This window comes from Boleophthalmus pectinirostris, unplaced genomic scaffold (assembly GCF_026225935.1).
Source record: "Boleophthalmus pectinirostris isolate CB_2022bp ecotype Guang Dong unplaced genomic scaffold, ASM2622593v1 HiC_scaffold_4, whole genome shotgun sequence".
Classification (NCBI taxonomy): Eukaryota; Metazoa; Chordata; class Actinopteri; order Gobiiformes; family Gobiidae; genus Boleophthalmus; species Boleophthalmus pectinirostris.
In genome coordinates this window covers 25,001,732-25,027,391 of record NW_026571353.1, presented here as the reverse complement: position 1 = coordinate 25,027,391, position 25,660 = coordinate 25,001,732, and the positions used below count along the sequence as shown (strand labels likewise).

The 25,660-nt window shown below is 36.7% G+C and overlaps 2 protein-coding genes and 1 long non-coding RNA gene across 3 annotated transcripts; 1 reads left to right on the top strand and 2 right to left on the bottom strand.

Annotated features, from left to right (window-relative positions):
* Window positions 1-482: 482 nt before the first annotated feature.
* Window positions 483-12,335, bottom strand: ckap2l (cytoskeleton associated protein 2-like). The gene is given in 11 exon segments (XM_020937937.2): window positions 483-2,624; window positions 2,626-2,725; window positions 4,270-4,417; window positions 4,948-5,008; window positions 7,023-7,181; window positions 8,242-8,437; window positions 8,826-9,541; window positions 9,543-10,001; window positions 10,081-10,132; window positions 10,210-10,276; window positions 12,197-12,335. Coding segments are annotated over 11 exon segments (2,217 nt in total). The 5' UTR covers window positions 12,252-12,335; the 3' UTR covers window positions 483-2,420.
* On the top strand, window positions 5,936-6,606 carry LOC129411361 (uncharacterized). The gene is made up of 2 exons (XR_008633275.1): window positions 5,936-6,021; window positions 6,266-6,606. It is a non-coding gene; the product is annotated as an uncharacterized LOC129411361 (long non-coding RNA).
* Window positions 12,336-17,066: 4,731 nt separating the features above from the next.
* LOC110172087 (interleukin-1 beta) lies at window positions 17,067-18,620 on the bottom strand. The gene is made up of 5 exons (XM_020937907.2): window positions 18,463-18,620; window positions 18,151-18,369; window positions 17,893-18,054; window positions 17,650-17,780; window positions 17,067-17,534 (listed from the first exon to the last, which is right to left on the bottom strand). The coding sequence occupies exons 2-5, from the start codon at window positions 18,356-18,358 to the stop codon at window positions 17,316-17,318; spliced, it is 720 nt and encodes a 239-aa protein (XP_020793566.1). The 5' UTR covers window positions 18,359-18,369; window positions 18,463-18,620; the 3' UTR covers window positions 17,067-17,315.
* Between the last annotated feature and the right edge of the window lie 7,040 nt (window positions 18,621-25,660).

The following is a 25,660-nucleotide window of genomic DNA, read 5'->3' as shown; positions in this document are numbered from 1 at the left end:
CTCACAAAGAATGCAGGTCACAACCTTATTTGAGCCCAGAGGCAAATACACCAACCGTCTTCTGCTGGCCCAGTAACAAAAAACAAATCACCCAGAATTTTAGGACAAGCACGTGGTCAGTGTTTACAAGGTAAGAAGTGCTGTGTCCAACCATGGAACTACTGGGTCCAACTTGTTTATCAGATTAATTGGCTTATATCTAGAGTGACCAAACGTCCCTATTTATCCGGGTCAGTCCCAGTTTTGAGCCCTGTGTCCCCTGTCCCATCAGATTTATTCAAAACCACTGATTTATCTCAGTTTTATACAAGAAATATCCCAGGTGTCCCTATTTTTGACCAATTTGATCTAAACCAGGACTAAAACAGAACTATAAACATTTTTGACTCATCTGATCCCCGACCCTGCCAACAGTAAAGAGGAGCATGTCGGGGAATTTATCCCAATCTCAATTATTAAAGAACAAGCCAGAGACACAGTGGTTCGTTTTACTTGCGCAAGGAGTAGAAGAGAGCTACCTGCCTCATCGTAACTGAAGCTCTCTTCTCTCCAAAGCCCTTTTATTGTAGAGCATCACACAATTATCACACAATAGGTTACATTCATTACATTACATATTGTTCACATGTTATCTCATGACTGACAAGCTTCAACTGACACAGCCCCCAAGTACACACTGATTTCATACTCCAGGTGGTGGATAGCCTCTAGTAATTCCCCAGAGTCCTATGTTAACCTCATGATGTTTACCATTACTAGTTGTTTCTCCTGGTACATTATCTTAATGAGTCAGCCGACACATCATCTATATCAACTGATACAGCTTGAACACAACAAAACAAGACAAAACAAAAAGCAAATGTTGATAACTTTATACTACATCATGATTACCTTTACATGAATCAGCCTTTAAATGATTAACACTTTCAATGAGAAATGCTTATAACATAAAAATTCTCTAACGGAGCATAAAATCATTTGTTTTGACAAAATACAGAAAAAAACAAAACAAAAATGTGTTTGTCAATGACTATAACGCAAAAAAATGCTGCAACAGAAGTTGACTGACAAGACCTTTATGACTGACAGAAGAATCCACAATGTTACACGCTCTTTTCACAATTTTATTCATACCAGCCAAACTAACCCATGGTGTGTCCCAGTTTAGAATTTCAAAAATCTGGTCACCCTACTTATATCTAACATAAAACTTTGGCCTATTACCTGACAACTACAATTTAATTATGATTTTTACCTGTAATGTTAAGTGTGCCTGACTATTGTGTTAACATTAGCAGAATACTGTTTCTTTACTCAAGCAGAAATGCTGCCTTAAAGAAAAAGGCAATATATGTAAACTTGCCTTGTTACAATGCTATGACATGAAACATTAACAGCAATCAAAAGACTAAATATCCCTTAAAACAGCCATGTCCAAACTATGGCCCGTGGGCCAAATGCGGCCCTCAGACACATTTTTTTTGGCCCCTGGGCTTCCAGGTGATTTGACCCAAATTACCTTGCATCAATTAAAAATTTACTTTTTACTACAAGTTTTTTGAAAATCTACCTTAATAAAGCTATTTAATATTTAGTGTGTGGTTTTACGGATCTTCGTGTGAATAAAGATTGATGATTCATTCTAAATTGAAATTATTCACTGTAGCACCAGTCTATGACCCTCGATTAGCGCTCTTTGTCCCTTGTGGCCCTTGATGAAAAAAGTTTGGACACCCCTGCCTTAAAAGGTGCAGTGTGTAACTTTGTGGCATTTAGGAAAATAGCAGATGGCACTTCCAGGCCAAGTTACAGGCCACATTTGTGGAGAGGCATCTGCTCATACCAAGTTTAACACTGTATAAAACATACAAAGCAAAGGATTCACATCTCCATGGAGAGAAGAATACAGCCCTCACCAAAAAGTTACGCAGTGCAAATTAAATACAAAGAGCAAGAAATAAACTTTATTTACAACACCACTTGATACATTTATAGTAAATGTAAAAAAAAAACCAAAAAACTAAAACAAGGTATTGAAAAGAGACACCCCAACCCTCCCCCCCAAAAGGTTTTTACATGACAATACTGTACAAGGTAAATATGCCCCTTCTATGTATTAAAAGGTGCATCGTGCAACTTTTCTGGTGAAGGGTCTGTCACCTGCTCCTCCTCATGGAGATGTTGTTTTCTCTAGATGTTCTACAGTTGAGATTAAACCTATCCATCTCTAGGAAGACAACTATAAGCTACATTATAGGTCAGATCTGTGGAGATGCAACCCTATTAACAAAGATAATTATTGTATTTTTGAGCAATAGAAACACCTGTAATGAATAAAAGATAGATATGAAGACAATTAGGTGATGGACTATCTACCAGAAAAGTACCGCAACGCGCCTTTAAAAAGGCACAATTTCAGTTCATTCATCACCGCAGACATATTGTACAAACACCTTATCTTTCAGTGCTTCATTCTCCCTATAGACGTACATGGGTGAGTTGTGCGTGGAAGAAGAGCCTTCAGATTGGCTTTGCTGAGCATTCTCCTTCTCCTCTTCAGCGATCAGATCATTGTACGAAGCAACGCACAGGTCGTGGTCTTGGAGGGACACGGGATAAAGAAGTGCAAGCTCTCTCAATACGAACAGAGCGCCGCACCGGAGTAAAGAAACGCACTTCCTGTCCATTCACAACAGTGGAGTCCCTGCGCTGACTTGGGTGACCACTGCAATGAAGAAATGAGATACAGGAGATTTTTTTAATCGATAAAAAATTACTGATGAACAATGTATATCAAAACTGAATCAAAACTGCTAATTGAGTACTTTTCAGCTCAGTGGTGGTGTTCTACATGCATGTCTATTGACAGAATGCTCAACAGTTACCACAGTGATACAATGCACACATTGGCAAAAACTGCCAACATTGTTTTAATATGATCTGAAAACCCAAAACAAAAATACAACTAGCATTTAAACAGCACACATTCAGGAGCCTGTGATCAAAACAAGCGTTCATGGTCTTATTTAGCTCTTTAATTTTCAACAAAAAAGTGAGGGTGACTAACTGAAGAACTGTTGGCTAATGCTAGTCAGTTCATGACTGTAAGTTTACGCAAGAGAGACTTTAAACAGATCATCTCACCTGTTGTAGTCAGATTGTGTTATTAAGTCTAACAGGATTTCTAATGGCAACGGTTTAGCCTCACTCCCCCAGGGAATGTGGATAACATCAGCTGTAGGTATCGATTGTGAAAATGCACTGGAGTCATTTACAATGTGCACTCTGAACAGAGTGCTGTTTTTTTACACATGCATTGGCAATCATCAAATCGCAAAGGCTGAAGCAATTTACATAATGGAACAAATATCCTGCCTTATTATACAAATACAATTTGAACAATACATTGGAACAGAAATCTATGGCACTTTTTGGTTCTTGTGTTCAGAAAAAGATTGATGAATGATTAAATAAAAGTACTGTTATAATATAAATGCATAATAAAATATTATAATAAAATATTTGATTTTTTCCCCTCCAAATCTGGTTGCCTGACCAGCCAGTACCTTCTACGTTCTGTTTGGAGTCTGGTATCTGACCATAAATTGGAAAAAACTTCTGTCTAAACTTGAGACGGTCCAACCACAGCTGCAAATTTGCTGCACCGCCACTGTCCCTCAAATGCAGAAGACATCTCCTCTCAAAAATTCTTGTAACATCCAGAACAAAATATATAACATTTTTTTGTTTAGTTTGGTGCTTTGTTTGTTGATCTGTCCCGCTCAAATCTATCTTACAGTCACAATCTAGCTAGCATAAGCCAACAGTTTCAGTTAGTCACTCCCACCTCATCTCAGCTCACACTAAACAGCACCAGGATCACAGGATCCTAGAAATGTGTTGTTTAAATTCATTTTGTATTTTTTCTTGAGTTTTCAGACTTAGAAACTTTTTCAAGAGTTTCCACGAATGTGTGCACTGGGTCACCATGGTAACAGATTCACATGCTGACAAATAGATACATGTGGAACACCCCCAGCCTGATGTCAAACTATCAATTGTTGCTCATATTATAGGTCTTAAAAAAAACTATAAACTTCACTAATATAACAGAAATTTAAAAAAACAAGGAAAGATTTAAGAAAAATCTTAAATATAATAATGAGCAGAAATGAGTAGTCCAATCTGTCATATGCAGTTTTGAAATAGTGTATTACATCTGCATACTGCTATGCAACGTTGCAATCTTACAAAACATTATTTATTTACCCAGGTGTGGCTGTTATCTTGTATTTGACCACAGAGGAGTTTCCTTTCTCCGCACAAATCAGAGCTCTGGCAGGTTTTGGCGTCACAGGGTTGTCCAATGTTTCTAAAGACATTTCACAGGAATCTGCCATTGGTTCGGTTTCTTTATCTAAAGATCACAAATAGCAGATAAACAAAATTTGAAAGAATTGAAGCACATTGGAGAACAAAGCAGCAATGCTTGAATGCACTGGAGTGACCAATGAATAAAACATAATTAAGACACAAAAAGTGTTTAGTGCTCAATGTTCAATACTTAGCTTAATTTTACCTTGGTTAATTGTTTATCAGTTGATTGTTTTAATACATTACTTGAAGAAAAAAAGAAAAAGAACTTAAACCAAATCCATGCCCAATAACATAGATAAAGTAACAAACAAAAGCAGAGACCCATAGTGAACCAGCCCACATAAAATATGGACTGTACCCAAACGGCAAAGTAAAGAGCTAGAAGCAGAAACTAAAACATACAAACTAAACACTAGATTACCTAAGGAACAAAAGGGTGATTATAAATAAAGAAATAAGATAAAATATCACATAACATCCCTAAACAGAAATAACGGGAAAAATTTGTACAGAGATACAGAAAGCGTGCCAAAACTTAACGGAGAGCACAACAGATGTAAATAATGTTACCTTGGTTGTCATCCCTTTTTTTCAAAATCTCAAACACCACAGTGCGCAGCTCATCTATGGGCTGTTAAAATAAAAAAAATGATAAGATTCTTTGGCATTCATTATTATAAGCAACTGCCACATTCAGACATGGCAACGTAACGGTGCACTTTTCAATTGTGGGTCAGTCCCCTGCTTGATTCTATGGATGTGTCATTGCTCTGCCTGGAAAGTTCCAAAGTATGACATTAATCAGCTCTAATTTATTAATTTACAGGTTGTTTTATAGCTCAGAAAAAAAAAAAAAAAATCTCTGACCACCACCATCACCCACACACGCACGCACACACACACCACTTTCATACTAGGCAATGTGGGTGAAGTGTCTTGCCTAAGGACTTTTTTTTTTTTTGCCACTGGCACCCCCACTGTGGCACCTGATTTTCGCAATGGTCTTCCATTCAAGTCCTAACCAGGTCTGGCCTTGCTTAACTCCTGAGATCTGAGAGGATCAGGCTTTTGACAAGACAGAGAGGATGGTATGACAGAAAGGTTTCAGTAAATTAAAAAAACAAAAAAAACAGTATAATTGTTAGAGAATTTTATGCTATATATGTATTTCTCATTCAAGTGTTACTCATTTATATATGTAATTCTCATTAAAGTGTTAATCATTTACAGAGTGAATCATTTAAAGACAAATCATGATGTTGTATAAAAGTTATCAATGTTGTTTGGGTGTCTTGTTTTGAGATATATGTAACATGAAAACAAGCAGCTGATATGAATGACGTGTCAACTGATTCTTTAAGCTAATCTACCATGGGAAACAACAACTAGGGGTTGTCCCATCATATGCTAAATGGAAGACTGCGACATGATTGTTGTTATGTTTACTGTATTTAACTGTTTTATGTTTATTGAATGCTAAGTTACGCCATCTAGTGGTCGCTTTAATTTATTCCTGTGATAATAATAGTAGAAGAAGAATGTTAGACAGGAAGTTGTTGTTCAGGCCTCTCTCCTCCAAAATGGCTGCCCTTTGGTTCTGTTGAGTCTTTGGTGTTTGTTCAAGCATCGTCTGAGTATTACATGGTGAAACATGATTGTACACCTTTAATATTGTGTTTTGAGTTTGTAATGTACTAGTTAGCACGTTTTTGGTACACAATTATTATGCAAATTAGTCCGCGATTCATATGCTAATTTCGCTATGCTAACCGTTATGCTAACTGCCTAAATTCATTGACTGTTACTTTAATTGTTGGTGCTTTTTGTAATTTGTAATTTATTTGGCACATATATTAATGGCTATTTTTGTATGTGTTTGCTGTTGTAGTTTCACGGGACAAAGAACCAGTAAATTTCACCAAAGCCAGCCGCTCTCTGTGAAGTTCTTCTGGGTCTACGTTTAACTGTTTGGATAGCTAGTGCAGCATCTAGCAAGGCCATTTACAATTGTCTTTTCACTGGGACATGTAATCAGGAGTGAAATGGCGAGGCGGTTTAGATGAAGATTGTTAGTCATGAGATAACATGTGAACCATATGTATTGTGATGTCATGAAATGTGCTTATCTGTGAAATGATTTCAAATAAAAGTGCTGCTCAGAGAGGTGTGAGGCAGAGTAGGGCAGGAAGCGGACAGACAGCCACACAACTCTCCTTGCGTATAAAATACTTTTGTCGTTCTGAGTGTTTTCTTGTTTAACAGAATTGTCTTTGGATAGATTTCCTTGACAATAATAAATAAAAAATAAGTACATTACTTTACTACTTGTAATGTGTTACATTCCACCACTGGTCATGTAAATCTGTATGCTTCTACAACACAAATTTAAGGTGATTATCACTGTCTATTATTTCATATGTAATGAACAAAATGCCTGAAATGTAAAAGTATTAAAGTCATATTTACAATATTTTGTATTTAATATTAAAAAAAGGAAAAGTTTCAATGCCATACTGTGAAAGATTCTAAACAAAGCAATAACATCTTCATAGAGAAAAGCAGGTGGCAGACCCTCCACCAAAAAAGTTACACAATGCAGCTTTAGAGAGAAAAACAAAACAAAAAACCGATAGACAAAATCTTACCTCCAAAACTAGACCAACTGCCTTCTCAAACATGGGGAGGACATCTAGGTTTCCCTCCTGCTCCATCAGACGGGCCTGGCAAATCCAATATTTAGCAAACTTCTGGGAAATCGCTGGTAGTCGTGAGAGAACTTCTTTCACCTGGTGTGTAGGACAGCCCTGTGGTGCAAAATAATTTCACATCAAAACAAACACTGTCATTGGCATAAATGTTAAGGGTTCATGCAAAGGCTACAGTCTTGTTTGTGAACTTGTAATTTGTTTCCTCACCACAACTAGGGCTGTAGGCCTTTAGTCGTTTACTTGATAAAACGGTAGATCGAGACTTAGTCGACCAAAATTTATATTACTCAACTATTAACTACTGCTCCCCATGTTCTATCTCGATTGAATTTATGGGATAAATTGCATTAAAAACTATGAATAGACTAAGCAATAGTTAAAACACTGTACAAAACACTTTATTAAAAACATAAAATATAATAAAAAGTGCCAATATGCCTTTTGCACAATGCACACCAAAGTGTTAGAAAATTGTTATATATATTATACATACTAACCAATACTATAAACTAGTACTGAAACTAGATATTCATTTGAGCAAGTGTTAATACTAAAAAGCTCACATTCTTTTCCTGAATAGCTTTAGAAGGAGCTTGAGCTGTGTCATAAAATCACAGGACCACTAAGGAACCTACCTGGACAACTCAGGGAGTACATACACAAGACCATATGGTAATGTAAAAGTAAGTACTATGATTTAAGTGTTTTTATTATCATCGTGGTATTGAAATCTGTAGTGAGTCTATTCCCTTAGTATCAAAATTGTGTTTTAAATTTTGGTATCATGACTAGGCCTGTCATGATAACAAAAATACCAACTTATCTTTCAATATATGATAGCTGGAACAATATTTTTTCCATATTCATTGTTTGTACATTTTTTGTACAAGGTGGGGAGATTTTAGTCATTTCTCTGTACTATGATGAGCTTTGAGCTGTAAAAGATAGAATAAATTATTTTGATGACTAATTATTAGTTCATCATTCTGCTATTTATTTGTTGCAGCTCGTGATACTGTATATTGCTTTACTGGGCTTATCCTGCCTTTTGTGGGTGACATAAAGTATTATCGTAATGATAGTATTATCATTTATCACAATATTTCTATGCTTCAAAATTTGTTATCATCATGACAACAGTGAAAAGGTACTGTACCTCCCCCAAGAGTTTGATGCAGTCTTCCAGAGAGCGGTCCACAGCACAGATCAGAGACTGCGCCTCATCCTCCTCCTCCATGTGGGACCAGAAGGGCTGAGGAGCCGCTATAGTGCGCCTGGCCTGGGACTTCATGAACATCGGAGGACGCTTGTATGAAATGCCCTTCGCTGCACGCCATTCCTGAAGCTTTTTTCTACAAAACACATATGGATATTATTTTGAAAATTCAAATTTATACATAATTATCACTCCACGTGATTTGAATATAAGGTTAACAATACATTTGAATAGAAACGTATTCCACAGAAAAGGATTGATGCATGATTAAAGATAATACATTATTCAACTAATCTTGTGATCTTTGTTATCATGCTGTCACCTCCTCAAAAACATAACTGCAGTTGTGTTTTGTTTCATTCATTCTTTTTTGTTTCATTCACACACTAGACGGTAAGAAACAAACTGTAAACAAGTTGGTGTGTTAGTTTCAGAGTAGTAAATAAACTTTTGTCCAGTTGACAACTTGAATTTCTCCTTTGCCATCTATCTAAAATCAATAGAAAATGTGCGAGTAAACTTACATTCGGTCCTGGGCAGCTGTGAGTGGTTTTCCATCAGACTGAGAAAGAGCTCGTCTCTCTGGGGTCTTCATACTAGTGGTCCGGCTGATGAGGTTCTGGGCTCTGGAAGGTTGTGGAGCGGTCTGTGGAGCTATGGGCCTTTTCTTTTCTTTTGGTACAGCAGGTGCTTGGAATGGTTTTGATAAAGTTTTCTTGTTTTGGATCTCTTTAGAAATCTTGCTTTTGTCACCGTGGGTACATGCAGCGGGAACTTTGTGTGCTCTGAAATTATCCCGACTTGTTGTCATGATGATTGATGGTTTTGTGACGCCTGGCTTATTTTTGTCTACTTTGAGAGCATTTGTAGGTTTTGTACAGCAGTCTAAAACTTTTGCTTTAGTAGTTTGTATCTTTGCATCTGGTTTTACCGATTTTGTTGAGCACCTTGATAATGTCTGCAGTCTATTTGAAAGTGTATTGCATTGTGCTTTCTCAACAGTTTTACTTGTTGCAGCCAAAGGACGACACTTGTTTTGTGCTTTACTCTCTTCCCTTGTTGTCATAGTAACAATCTTATTCACAGGTTTAAGAGTGATTGTGGACAGTGTTTTTCTCAAAGATGTGACTGATGCTTGTGAAACAGCTCTGTGTGACAAAGTTCTGGATCGCACATTATAGGTAGGGCTTTTTGTGTCGTTAACAGTGGGCAAAATGTGTGGTTTTGATTTTCTGGGTTGCAATCACTGCAGGCACCAGTCCTGTTCTGGTCTTAATAATGGGTCCATGGATCATTCTACCACTTTCAATTTTGTCCATATTGGAAGATGCAGTATTTGTACATAGGTTTGTAGTGATGTTTGACAATTTAACAGCAGGAGTAGCAGAGAGGGTTTTTAATGGACCCTTGCCAACAGAGGGCGCTCTTGTGAAAGGCTGCTTTTGACTGGCTGCATTTGACGTGGATTTGGAGTTTACAATTGTGTATGTTTTAGTGAAAACTGGTATTTTATGGCTTTTTGCGTCTTTAGTCGTTGTGGTCAATACATTTTTACTGCTCTGCTTTCCATAGATGTTGCTAGAACTTATATTTGTTGAGTTTTTAAGACCCAGAGGTTTTTTAACAGAGGTGACCTGAATAGTTTTAACTTTAACATCCTTGTTGGGAGCAGGAATTGTGTTTTCTTTGCCATTGTGCACCTAAGTAAGAAGAATTAAAATTAAATTGGTTGAAAGATTGTGATTATATTGGCCATCAGAGTAACAAGCAATAACTTACCTTAGGAGCAGATCTTTCACTTTTACACTTCTCATCTTTAACCATATTTGGTCTGGAAAAAAAACAAAACATAAATGTGGTGTCACAGATGTCATAAAAATGTTTATAAAAACATAAAATCTGTCTTACTTTTTGCTGGGCAACATCACATTTGCTTTTGCTGCCAGGAATTCCATCAACTTTTGCCGACGAATTTCTAAAAAATTCACAAAATATCATTAAATTCAAAAATCAGTTTGTCACAAACAAATTCATATAATAGATTATTTATGATTTAGACATAAATAACAAATGTGTAAAATTACATTATTAATATTATTACTAGTAGTACAAGCTTTAAACAATTCCACTGTTTGTTTGTACTGTTTGTTTATTATATTTAAATAGAAAAAGTTTGACTTTTTGATATTTGACTCTTTTAAAATATGCCATATAAAATATAATCCCTCATTTCATACTTTTATTCATCTATCCAAATATAGTCCAAAGAGTTTGTTTTTTATTTTCCTGTTACTTTTAGTTTACTATCCATGCCTTTTGCTTTGTCATCCCAGTAGGTCTGATTATCTGCATCAGATATTGAGTTTTTAAAATAAAGTTTTGCAAGTTGTAATAACCACATAATGTATAAGATTAGGTCATAAATCCATGGTTATAACAAGAAATACAACTGACCTATTTCACAGCAGATATTAACAGTACCCAGCACCAATAAGACTACATTAAACCAGAAAGTCATGGAAAAGAAATAGAAAATGATTTGTCTCTGACCCAAGATAAAATAGAAGTTTGTCTTCAAGCTTGTTCATACACTGCCATCTTGTGGAGCTTTCTGCTAATACAGAAGTCCATAGGACTCAGTATTTACTTGAGCAACTTTGTAAAGAACTTGTACTTTTCAGAGTACCTTTCCAGCTGCATACTTTTACTCCTACTTGAGTCATTTTTTATTTTTTTTTTTAATTGAAGTAACAGTACACTTACTTGAGTAAAAGTTTTGTTTACTCTTCCCACTGTGAATAAGTCTAAGTGACAAAGCTTTATGTTTAAAAATAATATTAAATGATTTATATTGTAGCTTTTACATTTTTACACGAGTCCTTTGAAAACACCAGATTTAGTGCATTATTTAGTGTTTCATTCCTCAAATTACTTTAACCTCAATTTATAAATCAGATGTTACAGTTTTTTAAGTTACTCTTACTTCAGCAGCAGTTTTCCCACATACTTTTTTTAACCCACACTTGGTTATTTCTTGGACCACTACCTTCTTCTACTTGGTAATATTATTTTGCTGTATCGCTCCTCTTGAGTGCAACTTTTGGCTATTCTGCCCATTTCTGATTAAAACCTAACTACTACACCAATGGTCAGAAGGTTTAGTTTATGTTACATTGGTATCCATGTGCGAGAATTGTTCCTTCCCAGTCATCAACTCAATGAAGATATACAGTCTTTGATAGGGTCACCAGAATTTCAAATTCAAAAACTGGGACACTCTCAGTTTGGAATAGTTGATAATAATTAAATTGTGTAACAAGTGCATAATTAAGGAGAATTGTTCTGCACTTGGCCCATTCATGACTTATTCAAAACTAACATGAGTCAGTATAGTCACATTTTCTTTGTGCTTTGGTCATTTTTAAGCAGCTTTTCTGTATTTTTCACAAACAAATATCAATGTATGCCTCTCTTTACCATTGGCATTTATCAAATTGGTCAAAAATAGGGACACCTGGGACATTTCTTGTATAAAACAGGGATAAACTGGTTTTGGATAAGTTTGCGGGGACAGGGGACACAAGGCTCAAAGCTGGGACTGTCCCGGGTAAATAGGGACATCTGGTCACCCTAGTCTATGTAGATATCCAAACAGAGGCGACAATGCAATCCAGATAACAAATAAAACACACAAGATATATGTCTAACTCATTGTAACCGTAAACATATTCAGTTGTAGTACCTCAAATCACCGCGAAACAAACTTGAACACGCATTTGTGAGGTTTAATTGTGTTTTGTTTTGTAATGTGTTTCTGTTTGCATGTTAGCATCCACGTTCGCCCCTCTGTTAGTTAGCGTTAGCGTTATTTCAACCGTAAAATGTTGTTGCTCACCTTTCCGGGTAAGTACATTTTCTACCGCATTCATGTTTGCCGGGACTGTATCCATCTTCGTAAATTTTTATGATAATAATTGTAGCTATTGAAGGCTGGTGAGATTCATGTGCGCAAACTGCACGGACTGAACGGGTTTGTTTTGAAAAAGTCTCCTCAGATTCTCATTGGTCAAATTTCAAATCTTTAACTGAACACGCATGCGCAGTCTTGACCTGCAGCAGACGCCGGACCAGGGTCGAACCATGGATCGAACCATGGATCTATAATACAAACTGAGGCTAGACTAGACTTAGACAAACTTTTTTGATACACAGGGGAAATTCTTTGGACACAGTAGCTCACACATCACAATATAATAACAAAGAGTAAAAAACATAAATGATAATAATAAATTCTAAACAAGTATCAAAAAGATAGTAAGAGACAGGTTTGTTTGTTTTTATTTAGATCCCCATTAGCTACTGAAAAAAACAGCAACTATTCTTCCTGGGGTCAGTAACATTCTGTAAATGCCTTTTTCTGCAGGAAAACAGGATGTACATGCACCACATTCACACTAACAATGAAAGATAACAACAGATAACAAAAATATACAAATAATCATAACAATTGATGCACATAGATATATATATATATATATGCATATATACATACACACATATACGTACACACATGCACACACTTGCACATATACATACATATATATATCCCCGTACATGCATACATATACACATACACATATATATATATATATACACACACATACATGACATACACATATATAATAGCTCTACAGGTGTCAAATAAGACATAATTATATAAATGTATATGTACAAGTCAAAATAAAATAGAAATAGAAGTAATAAAATTAAATCACAGCTTTATACAAGAGGTCATAGGAAGACATTGCAGCAATGATATGATTAATGACAGGACATAGGGTTATATTATTTTTTTTTATATTTTATTATATTTTATTATAGTTCTATGGGTCAACAGAGGTCGGCCTCCTCCGTGAAGTTGGCCCCCCATCAAACGTACACCTACACAAAAACTATGTCTATTGTTTGTGCTGTTTTGTGCTGCAAAAGGTTTCGTTTGTGCTATTATAGTTCTTAAGAGAAAAATAAAAACTGAAAATAAAACTGTTGAAGCTAAAGTTTTATTTTTTGCTGAGGGCGTCATCCAGTATCCTGATTCATCAGCCGGTTACACTTCGTGGAAACCGTCTGACACCTTTGGTGGCTGTAACGAAGGCCCATGCAATTCAGTGTGGGTATGAATTTGAGTTTGACAGTTGTCTAGGCCAATCATATTTCACTGAGTTATGGGCGGGATCATATCACGACATCTTCCAGGCCTTAGCGAATACCCTTATAGCATATATAAGCAAGACCAAAGCATCAAAAAGTGCACTGGACGAGAACCGGAGCTCAGAGTGAGGTGGGGAGAGTACTATACGTGAGAAGGCTTAGGGAGACTTCCGGATCGGGTTGCGGTTTCCCGCGTAATTCAAGCTCTTGCTGTTTTGCTGCATGACAACTTTATTAAAATAAGGTGTAAGTAATTTCCAGTGATTTTTTTTTACACATCACTTACCTGTGAGTTTGGGAGGCATTTGTGGGGCACCGGCCGATGGCCTATTAAGACCCGGTACGGCCGTGTTTCTGTGTTTGTTTGTCAAACTCCTGTGGCTACCCTCTGGTTATGCCTTCTGGGGGAGATTGCAATAGATCAAAAGGGAACAGAAAACAGGATAGGTCTGACACCGTCCCTGGAGAAAGAGGGTAGCAGAGACATCAAGATGGTGAAATCTGTGCTGGATTACAAGGTTGTTTACAAGTTAAATGATCAAACATGAACCCTGCAAAAATAGCCGAGTCCTTAAAGAATGTGAGTGACAACGTAAAAGCTTAGCTGATACCGAATGGTGCTCTTTTGGTTTTTTGCACGGGGCTAGTAGCTAGATAAAGTGCAAAAATAAATAAAATATGTGGGAAAAAAATGGAAGTCACATTGCAGAACAAGGGGAGGTGGTGAAGGGGGTGATTTATGGGGTAGGTGCTGTTATGTGTGGGAGGGAGATAAAGGAAAATGTGATCAGTGAAAAAGTGGTGGAGGTGAAGCGTTTTAAAGCACATGAGGGTGGAAATGTTAATGCACCAGTTCTGCTCACATTTAAAGGAAATCATCTTCCTTCACGAGTGTTTATTGGGTGTTTGTTATAGGTAACCAGGTTAGGGTCTATGTAAGACCCCATTAAGATGCTTCAAATGTCAGAGATTTGGCCACATGGTTGGAGCATGCAGAGGCTCTTTAAGATGTGTCAAATGTGGGGGAAATTGTGATATCTCTGAATGTGGTGCTTCAGTCTCAAAGGGTTGTAACTGTGGTGAAGATCAAATGGCATCTTCTAGGGAGTGCAGATTTTTTGTGAAAACCAAGAACGTACAGCTAGTAAAAGAGCAGTACAAAATCACATATGCTGAAGCCCTGAAGAGAGTGGAGGGAGTCACTTTTCCTGTTGATGTGGGTGTCACAGCAGGGAGCTCCCCTGTGCAGCCTCAGCTGCCTCCTGCTGTAGCTGGAGATCAAAATACTCTGGTGATTCAGAGGGAATCATTATTGACTTGTATTGTTGATGTTATTTATGGGGCTTGTGAAAAATAGTCCAGATCGGATATATTTGTAGCTGAAGCTGCCAATAGATTCTTGGGGCCCAGAAAGTCCTCTCCACAGAGCCTGTTCCAGTTTATGAGGATAGTTCAAGTGAGTTAGTCTGATTCTAAAGGTGGTCAATTAGATGCTGATGATTTTGATGAAAATGAGACCCACATAGATAGTTTTGAATGTACTGAACTTTTTCCTCATGGTTTAAATCTTGCAATGGAATGCAAGAAGTTTAATTGCAAATGGGCAGAAGTTGAAAAAAGTAATTAGGGAGTCTGATCCAAAACCAGACCTCATTTGGGTTCAAGAAACCTGACTTAAGGCAGGGTTTAAGAAGCCTTGATTTAATTGTTCCAGGTTTTGAGTGTCTCCGGAAAGACAGACCAGATAGATGTGGTGGAGGATGTAGAAACAGGTATTCAGTACAAGCCCATTAAGTGGGACAGTTTACTTGAGGGTGTGATTACTCAGGTTTGGTGTCATGAGGGTAAGTTTAATTTAGTTAATTGCTATAATCCATATAAATCATTATTGATTTGGGTGGGAGATTTTAATGCTCACAATCCACTGTGGGGGAGTACTGCAGTGCTATTATAAAATACACAAATAATGCATGTCTTTAAATTGTTTATTCCAAAGTATATTATTAAGTATGTGTAATAAACATGTCTTTGGATGAAGGCTACTCAGCCAATTCATCCATTCCTCAAAAGGAAGTATGCAGTGGGGACCAACATGAATAAGCTGCCCCAGTACCTGCAGAAAAAGCAAGAGCTCTCTGCCTCTGTCCCATCCACGTGTGTCCCCTCCTCTGCTCCTGCTGAACCCAGGGGTGAGTTAATACAACACACAATTCTTTTCAAATAAATGTAACATAAATATAATTCATAATTGAGGGAAACATTAAGTCTCACCATGTAGATGATCAGTTACAAACTATGTGCACAAATAGATGTGCACATGTTTTTTGAGGCTATGCATTGTTGTTGACCCTCTGAAAACCAGACCCCCTGTAGTTTCTGCACCTCTTGGACACTCCAGGATTATTTAGCTGAGGTGGCACAAAAGGTCACCATTTGTGACCTGCACTGTATAGTATGAGCATTTTTAGATCACAAACAAGGCATTAGCTGTTTCAAAATTTAATAAACATAATGCAGTCTGTCTTAGCATCAATTGTAAATTGTTTTATGATAGATTGATAATCTGTATGTGATTTTCTAAGTAATGTATGCTCTATACTTTAAATTAATACTTAATTTGTCCTTTTAAAATGTACAGTCAGTGATATCTAACATAAACATTTGATAAAATCTTTTTTGTTTTTGTTCATTATTGTAATTATTTAATTATTGTATTACAATAATAATATTATGTATAATTATTATTGTAATCTTCTCACCCAAGCAGAGTTTGAACCCAATTACTTTATTACCTGAGCAACAATCTCTGCATTCTGATTGGCTGTGCCCACTATACGTGAGATATGAGGTGGAAATTGGCTACAAATATGTAGACTATATAGGTCTTGGGCACTCGTGCAACAGAGGCCCAGATCTACCACACCAGACAAGACCCACAGTGTAGGCTGTGCAAAGAGGTGGGTGCAAGATACTGGCAGGGAAAGCAAACATGGGGGGGCATAACCAAGTGGTGGGCATAGTGTACAGAAACATCTGTGCAGAGTACAAGCTGAAGACCCCAAGGTCAATGTGGGAAATACCTCCAAATGTTGTGGAGAATGACAGAGCCAAGATCCTGTGGGACATAGTGGTGGTGGATAAGCAGCAAAGCAGAGCTGTGGTGGTGGACATCGCAATACCAAGCCATGGTAATATCAGGATAAAGGAACACGAGAAACTAGAGAAATACCAGGGGCTCAAGGAGGAGATAGTGAAGGCCTGGAAGGTGAAGACATCAGTAGTGCTTGTGGTGATTGGAGCACTTGGGGCTTTAACCCCCAAAATGGAAGAAGTGGCTACAGCAGATACCAGGAAAAACAACACACATCTCAGTCCAGGAAAGTGCGGTACTAGGAACAGCAAAGATACTGCGCAGAACTCTAAAGCTCCCAGGACTCTGGTAGAGGACCAGAGCTGGATGAGAGGGAGAGAGACCAACCACTCTGGAAGGTGAGGAGCACATTTTTTTTAATATAAAATATTATGTATGAAAAACAATTCTGAACAACAGAAGCTTTCTTTTTACATTTTATTTAGGTTAGAGTTAGTTAAAAGTGTCATATAAATCACTATATATTTATTATTATAAATAGTAAATAAATTAAATAAATAGGTTTACATGCACTGCATGTACTGAAATAGCGACCCCTTATGTCAAAATGTGATGTGTCGTTACACTGGCATTACACTCTGTACTCAGTACATACAATAATATTACAAAATGAAATGTTGCTGTGCACAGTAGTGCTGTGAACAGAGGTGGTCTAACCCTGGAGCTGGAAGGAGAAGGCGCTATAGCTGGAGGCCTGAGCAGACATCTGTAGGGGCTGGTTGTCCATGTCTGAGGTGCTGATGTACCACTCAGGGAAGCGAGCGGAGCGCAGAGAACTCAGGTCCACACCAGTGTCATGTTTGTAGAAAATGAAACGCACCATATCACTGCCATTGCTGATGCTTGCAAGCAAATCTTTGTTTTCCACAGTCTGAAAAAAATTTAGATTTGTGATAATCATCAAATAATCATATAGTGACATGTAAATGTTACTCCACAGACAGTGCAAGCACAGCACATGTATATAACACATGTATAATTGTTACCTCCAGGTGCAGACTTGGCACATCGCCGTCCTGGTGACAGGAAAGATAGTAGTTTGTGCCTCTGACGCAAAGGGCCACTGGTCTTCCCTCAGTTCTGGGTGGGGGTCGATATGTCGACATGTTCAGGTGAACTTAAGATAAATAAAAGCAGTATTTTAATACTCAGAATAACACTGTTGTACAGCCAGGTCTGTATGAAATAACTGTAACTATGTCTTTAAATAAGTATTTTTGTCTATTCACCTTGGCGTGTCTCGCTGCCTCCCTGAAGCATGACTGCATGTAACTTCAAGCTATCGTTGACCAGGACCAGGTTCCTCTTTTGGCTGTCAGACACACTGCAAGGGAGCTCCGCAACTCTGGTGAACTGAGGTTGTGCTGCAAACCGCTCTGTCACAAACCTCGCTGTGAAAAAAAAACAACATTTGAAAATAAGACACTGTTCACATAAAACAAGCAGAGGTTTGTGCGTAGGGCCCTAAATAACAGATTCTATTCTACCTTCTACCATGCTCTCCAACAAGTTGCTGAGCAGATTTTCATCTCTGAAGTCAGGGCTCTGGAGGGCCTGGGCCAGGCTGTTTTTGATGCGCTCCATGGCAATGACCACATTCACCACTCGTCTCATGGTTAGAGGATGATGGGAAATCTTCAAGTCCACCACTGGGCAGGACAAATGGCTGGCATTGTACATAATTTCTGATTCCATCTTTTGACTTGCTGCAGAAATAAAATACATAAATAAATATCTCAGTTCCAGGTATAAAGTCAGGTAGTTTACAAATGTAAACACCAAAAACAAAGTTTATTTACCTTAGAGTCTTTTGGGAGATAAGAGGTTGTTGATGAGGTCTTTGTATTAGATCCTAGCTGCTGGTTTGTCAGTACTACTGTGTGTTCTCGGAGCTCTGGTATTTATATAGAAGTGAAGGGAATTTTCCCTTTTATTTCAAGGAAGTAGTGATGACCTGTGATGAAGAAATGCTGTTCTTTTCCTTTTTCAGCCACTCCTTCTCCACTCCATGCTGTGGCTTCAGGGAGGAGGAGTTAATAGTTAATTATCCAGTTCACAACATAACCTATATTCTGTTTTGCTTCATGATGGTAGGCTATATGTTATATAGTATGTTTTACCAGTACGGTCTGTGAAAATGGAGCTTTAACAAATTCCTTATTGTCGACAATTTCATATAATCATATTTTGATTATCATATCTGGTTATACAGACTCTAAAACACATACAAAAAAACTTTAAATAGCAGAGACGGTATTAAATCAAAATGTCAAAAAAGAATAAACAAGTTTTGCTTTTCATCAATAACTCACTTCATTCGTAAATATTCTCAATAGAAGTTGGTCACCATGTTCAATCTTTTTTTTTTGTATGTTAAAAAGTCTCAGTGTAATGTCAATCACTTGTCTAGTCAACTAAAGAAATATTGCTTACTCGTCAGTTACTAAAATACTCAGTTGCAGCCCTAATATATTTAAAACTTGAATGTATCTGGATTTGAGCTGTTTTCACTATAGGTTAGATTTAATTGCTTTTAATTGATCTTTTTTTTTTTTCCCTGCCTATTTTTATTTGTATATTTGTGCTCGAACTATGAACATGTTAAAAATAAACCCCTGAATCTTTTCAGCAGGTTTCAGACAGTAATAAAAGGTGTCAGTCCTGTTTAAAAATGTAGCGGAGTAGAAGATACCTGCTCTCAAATGTAGTGAAGCAAAAGTAAAAAGTATCCATTTTAAAATGTATGTACTTCTATAAAGTACTGTACCTCAAATGCATACTCAAGTACAGTTTAAGTGCTTTACTACTTGTACTTCATTATGTTCCACCACTGAAGTGCAGGTGTGTTAACAATGTATAAATTGACTTGAAATAAAGCAATGCATCTGAACAGGAAATAAACAACAAAACTTAAATCAGTTTAACTAATCAGGATGTCTCTCTGTCTTTTGCAGAGCATTGTCCATAGCTTCATTGGCTTAGTGTGACTACCCGTCATAACAGAGGAAGTGAAGAAATAACAAACTCCGCCTCGCTGATGCAATTTTATTATTATTGTTTGTGGAATTTACGCTACTTATAGACACGCAATGTTTAAACAAGGTGAAGCATTCCAGAAACTGAAAGCAGGAATATTTGCTATTTCACTAGTTCATGTCTTTAACTTTTACCATATTGAGCACTTTTGTTATTTCTATGGATTTATTCGAGTCATTAAGGTTTTTTTTTTAAGAACATCTACACCTTTATACAGACATGGGTAGTACATAGCTACTCAACTGCACTTACCTGGGTAACACAGAAGAAAAAATTTAAATAAATTAAGAATTATATTGAAAGTGTGTTAAAAGTATTTATTAAAGGAGCATTGTAACTGCTTTGTAATTGCTTTGCCTGGACTGTTTCACATTATTTCATTGAACCTTTTTATCTTGATGGAGATCAAACCAGAACAAGTTACAGGTCAGTTCTGTGGAGAGGCAACAACGCTTACAGTCAAAATGCCTGTTTTTCTAGGTATTTTTCTGCTTTAAAACCACCTATGATTTAATAAATGTAAGGTAGAGCTGTGTTTAATTTCATACTGTGGAACATTCCTGGCAGAGCAATGACATATCCATAGAAAGAAGCAAGAAATGTATCCCTAACCAAGAAGTTACATAGTGCATGTTTAAAGAGGAATTTGTAACCATTACTCTTGTCTTGAGTAATATATTTTACAGTGTAACCATCAAGGTACATTACATTTCTTAGACAGGTATTAAGAGTATTAAAAGTATTTGAAATAACAGGACTCTTACTCTTAATTGTTTTTATCTAGATCCACAAAAAGACACACATAATCAAACTGACAAATAGCTGAAGCCACATATTACGTTTTTTTCTGGTGTATGTTATAGTGTTTATTCATCACAAAAATACCTGGAGTTGTGTTTAGTTTCATTCGCACACAAAACCTGCACATTTAGGCTGTGTTTTTCTCTCACAAGGAAAACACTCTGTTCCACTTGGTGATGTCATGTGGTAATACAAGAAGTGCTTCACTGTTTTTAAACTCCATACACCTCCACTAGAATCATCTGGATAATTTCAGCCCTAGAATTGCCCATTTTTACTGAACTAAAGGTAAAAGTAGCCATTAACATGAAAACTACCTCCACCTCTACTACCTCTTCTACAAGGTGGAGCAGAGCGTTTTGAGCTCTGGAGATATAGACAGAGTAATAATAAAATGTTACTCAAATGTGTGTGAATGAGGTTTGTTTTGGATGAGATAACAACATTAAAACATGGCTTAAAGCTCACAAGTATAAATTTTGCATAATACAGGATCTTTAACATTAGGTTTAAATATTTTACCACAATTTCTTTGTGCTGTTACAGCCTGGTGTAGAAGATCCTGGATCTACTGTTGTGAACTCTATAGAGATACATTTTTTTCTCCCAGCGTGGCTCCCCAGATAGACAAGCTCGGGTGGAGCCAAATTATCTGCTTATCTAAGAAAACAAAATATAATCATAATATAATAAAATAATAATAAATTATCACTAATGGGGCCCGTTCTATAAGTTAATGTAGCTTCTGAGGAGTTACCTTTTACAAGACCTTCAAAGAATTAAATGTTGGTCAATTGTTTTGTAAATAAACCAATAAACCATAATCATAATAATAATTCTATTCATTATACTTTTTTTTTTTTTTTTTTTTTTTTGTAATTTTATCTACATTTTACTCTATAATCCCCAATTTAGAAAGTTTGGCACTTTCACATCCCAATTTTGAAATTTTATCATTGCCAAAGAAGAAGTGTGTGATAAACATGACAAAGCAGAAATGTTGGGGAAATCGCAAAATGATGGCTCATATATAACTTACGACAATACGGAGTTACAGAGTAAGTAGCCTGTGTAGTGATGTGCATACCTCCATCTATAACTGATAAATGAATCTTACACTTAGACAAACTTTTTTGATCCACAAGGGAAATTATTTGGACACAGTAGCTCACACATCACAATAAATTATAAAAAAGAGTTAACATAAATGGTAATAAAACATTCTAAATACGTAAATATATAATACAAATGTATATAAAGAGAAATGCCTAGAAAAGTGCTCACTCATTTTAGGATTGTTTTTAATGTAGTAATTAAAGGTTAAGTCAAGGCTAATATATGTATATTTTTTCACACATATTTAACACAAACCCTGCACAGTTGTGTTCTTCTCTCAAATCAAAAACACTCTATTCCACCTTGTGATGTCATGTGGTAAAACAGGAAGTGGTCCACTGTATTTTTATACTCCATACACCTTCACTAGAATAATTTGAATAAGTTCAACCCTGGAATTAGTTTATTTTAGTTTATTTAGTTTTGTTTATTTGTCACATACACAAATGCACACAGTACAGTGTGTAGTGAAATTCTTATGTACCATCCAGCAACATAAACACATACAGTAAATGCATGAAATACATAGAGGAGAGGAGAGTTAGGAGCAGCTCACTCCTGGTTCAACAGTCTTCTGACCTTGGGGTAGAAACTCCTCCACACCTTCTCAGTTCCCTGAGAAGATGAGAGCACCGTCCTGATGGCAGCAGGGAGAACAGTCCATAGGCAGGGCGACTGGTGTCGACACAATCCTCTGAGCTTTGCATTGGCATCTCTCGATGTTGATGTTGTCCAGAAGAGGCACGCCCAGTCTGAGGGTCTCCTCTGCCAAGTGAACAGCTCTCCTGAGAGCCACAAACTCCTGTTGAGTGCTGTCCCCATCCACACAGTGATATTCCTAGTCATGATGCTCTCCGTGGTGCAGGTGTAGAAGCTTTTCAACACTCAAAGTGAGAGCTTCAGGTCCCTGAGTTGCCTTTGATGGTACAGGCGCTGCTGGGCTTTCTTCACCAGGAAGGTGGTGTGTGGTGTTCAGCTCAGGCCCTGGGCTATGTGCACCCCCAGATATTTAAAACAGTCTACTCTCTCCACTGGTGACTCTTTGATGGCCATGGAGTGGTAGGTCTCCTGTTTGTTCCTGTGAAAATCCAAAGTTCTTTAGTTTTACTAATGTTAAGTTGGAGGTTGTTATTTTGACACCAGTCTATCAGATGGTCTATCTCTGAGTAATAGGCTCGTCATCACCTGAAGTCAAAAGTATAGCAGCTGTTAACAATAGTTTTGGGTTCAGACATAGAGACAATCATGAGTGTAAAGTGAGTAAAGCAGGGGACTAAGGACACCCCCCTGAGGGGAAGATGTGTAGTGGCGATTCTTATTCTCTGCTGCCTATCAGCATTGCCAATCTCTTAAGATAAAAGGTTCTGGTACACTTGATAACTACTGCTTCATGACATGACAAGGTGGAACAGAGTTTGAGTAATCCTAGGATTACTTAAACATGTGTGGATGAAATAAAAAGAGATAACAGCATTATAACATGGTTTAATGCTCACAAGAGTCAATTTTGTGTCATCTTTAAACTTTTCACACCAAGTGCCAATAAAAAAACATTTGGTTTTCAGAGTACCACCAGATCTAAATCGTGCCTTTAACAGGACTATTCCAGGTCTAATCTAAGGCTAAACCAAGTGTACTAAAATTATCCAAAAGAAGACAAAAAAAAGAATGCTGAATTGGGCAAAAAATGAAATGATGTTTTTGTTTTGATCCCTTACTTATTTTAATGGTATTTCAAATGAATAAACTTAAAAATCTAGTAAAAAGTAATTAAATGTTAAAACTTTCCTATATTACACAAAATTTACTCTTGTGAGCTTTAAACCATGATATAATGTTGTTACCTCATCCAAAATAAACCTGGAGTTGTGTTTTATTTAATTTGCTCATGTTTGAGTAACCCCGCATTATTAGTCTGTCTACATCTCCAGAATTCAAAAAGCTCTGCTCCACCTTGTGATGTCATGAAGATGTAGTTTTAAAGATACAACTATATCTTTCACCTATACTTCAGCAGAGATAGACAATTCTAGGTCTGAAATAATACAAATTATTAAGATGGAGGTGTATGGAGTTTAAAAACCACAATGGAGCATTTCCTGTATTACCACATGAAAATACAACTCAAATTTTTAGAACACTGCTTAAATGTGCAGGGACTGTGTGTAAAAAATGTGTGAATGAAACAAAACACAACTTCAGGTATGTTTTTGATGAGTAAACAGCATTAAATCATCAAAAAATAGCATAATATGGGCCTTTTAAATATACTCAAATATGTTTACAGTTACTTACAATATGTATTTCTTCACTACATACATATTTTTGGATTAATCACAGTATCAGCTCATTGTCTCCTGAAGCTGCTCCTTCCAGTTTTACAGCCAAATTTCCCAGTGATGTCATAGTGTGGGAGCCTCTATGCCAATTTCGCAATCCACTTCTCACAAGGGTATTTTTCACTTCCTCACCCACCAGATTACAGACACACGTTCAAGAAATAATGGCTGAGTAAGGCAAATCTGTTTAGGTTTAAAGCCTTTTTAGTGCATATTATGTCACAATAACATAACATTAAAGCCACAGTATGTAACTTTTTAGCCCAAAAATAGACCTAAATAAAAGATTCTTAAATGTAGTAATTAAATGTTAAGTCAAGGCTAATCAAATGGGCATAAGTGATCTATGTCAGTGGCTTTTAAAGGTTCCATTATACTCTATTTTCTGATCTCTGTTATGTCCTTTCCCTTTCACAAACATACCTGGTGCTGTGTTTTGTTTCATTCACACATTCACACAAACCCTACGTATTTAGGTTGTTTTCTTCTCTCAAACAGAAAACACTTCTCTTCCACATAAAGCCTTTTTAGGACATACAATAATATAACATTAAAGCCACAGTATGCAACATTTCAGTCCCAAAATAGACCTAAATAAAAGCATATTCTTCATTTTATTTTATTTGTTTGTTTTTTAAATAGTTTTTATTGCACTGAAAAATGTAAAAAAAAAAAAAAAAAAAAAAAAAAAAAAGAAGCATGTGTTTTTACTCTTCGTCTTCACAAACCTACCTTTTATTTGGCCTGGAGGATCCTGCTTGCTTCCACAGAAATGCTGTTCCTTTGGCTATAATATTCCATAGTATTTATCTCCATGTTGAATGTTCCAAAGTATGGTTTTAACTTTGTACTTCAATGTAATTATGCAGGTGACTTGCCACCTCCAGAAAGTTACTGGTGGTTGCTGCAAAATAACTAAATTAATCTCGGAAAATACTTTGTTCCTGTCTAATAGTGCTAGTATTAGTAAGTAAAAGATCCAGTCTTAGATCAGGAGTTACATCTAATTCCAGCTATTTTCCATTTTAAAACAAAAACAACCACTTCCCATATTAAAATTAAAAGTGTCCTGCATAACTTTTCTAATGGAGGGTCCGATACCTACTTTTATCCATGGAGTTATTACTTTGCCTGGAATGTTTCATGGTGTGATGTTAAGCATATCCATCTAGCATTTATTTATTCCGGGTGTTTCTATTGCTTAAAAATACCACAATTCCTTCTGTGAATAGAGGCGACCCTCCACAGATCTGAATTGTAATGTTTCGTAGTGCTGTAACCTGCTTGTCTCTCATGTGATAGACTTAATCTAGTCTGTGAAAAAACAGACAAAGTAATAACATTTACATGCAGACAAACAGGTAACAGACCCTTCACTAGAAATGTTACGCAGTGCACCTTTAACCTTGACTGGACACTTTTGCCCTTTTGTTGAGGTAAGGGGGAGTAGAGTGGTTTAGGCTTCTGTTTCAAAAGCCAGAATCAACCAAACTGATAAATTCCTTTTATACAACAATACTTGACTTATTCTATCATGAAATGGGTCTGGGAAGAGATGTATGTTTTTTCCAGAGATTGAAGAAGAAAGTAGAAAAATAAAGATATTATGCCTAAATATTGTGTGTGTTCACTAAACAACCGTTGTAGCTTGGTCAGCCACACCCACTCAACTGTACTGTGTAAATACGCATAAATACATGTTAAG

What these genes read in the sequence shown, in the direction of transcription:
- LOC110172087 (XM_020937907.2), bottom strand. Translation starts at nt 18,358, where the DNA reads ATGGAATCAGAAATTATGTACAATGCCAGCCATTTGTCCTGCCCAGTG. An exon ending in GTTGGAGAGCATGGTAGAAG is followed by an intron (nt 18,055 to 18,150) that starts GTAGAATAGAAT and finishes TTTTTTTCACAG; the next exon opens with CGAGGTTTGTGACAGAGCGG. An exon ending in TGCCAAGTCTGCACCTGGAG is followed by an intron (nt 17,535 to 17,649) that starts GTAACAATTATA and finishes AATTTTTTTCAG; the next exon opens with ACTGTGGAAAACAAAGATTT.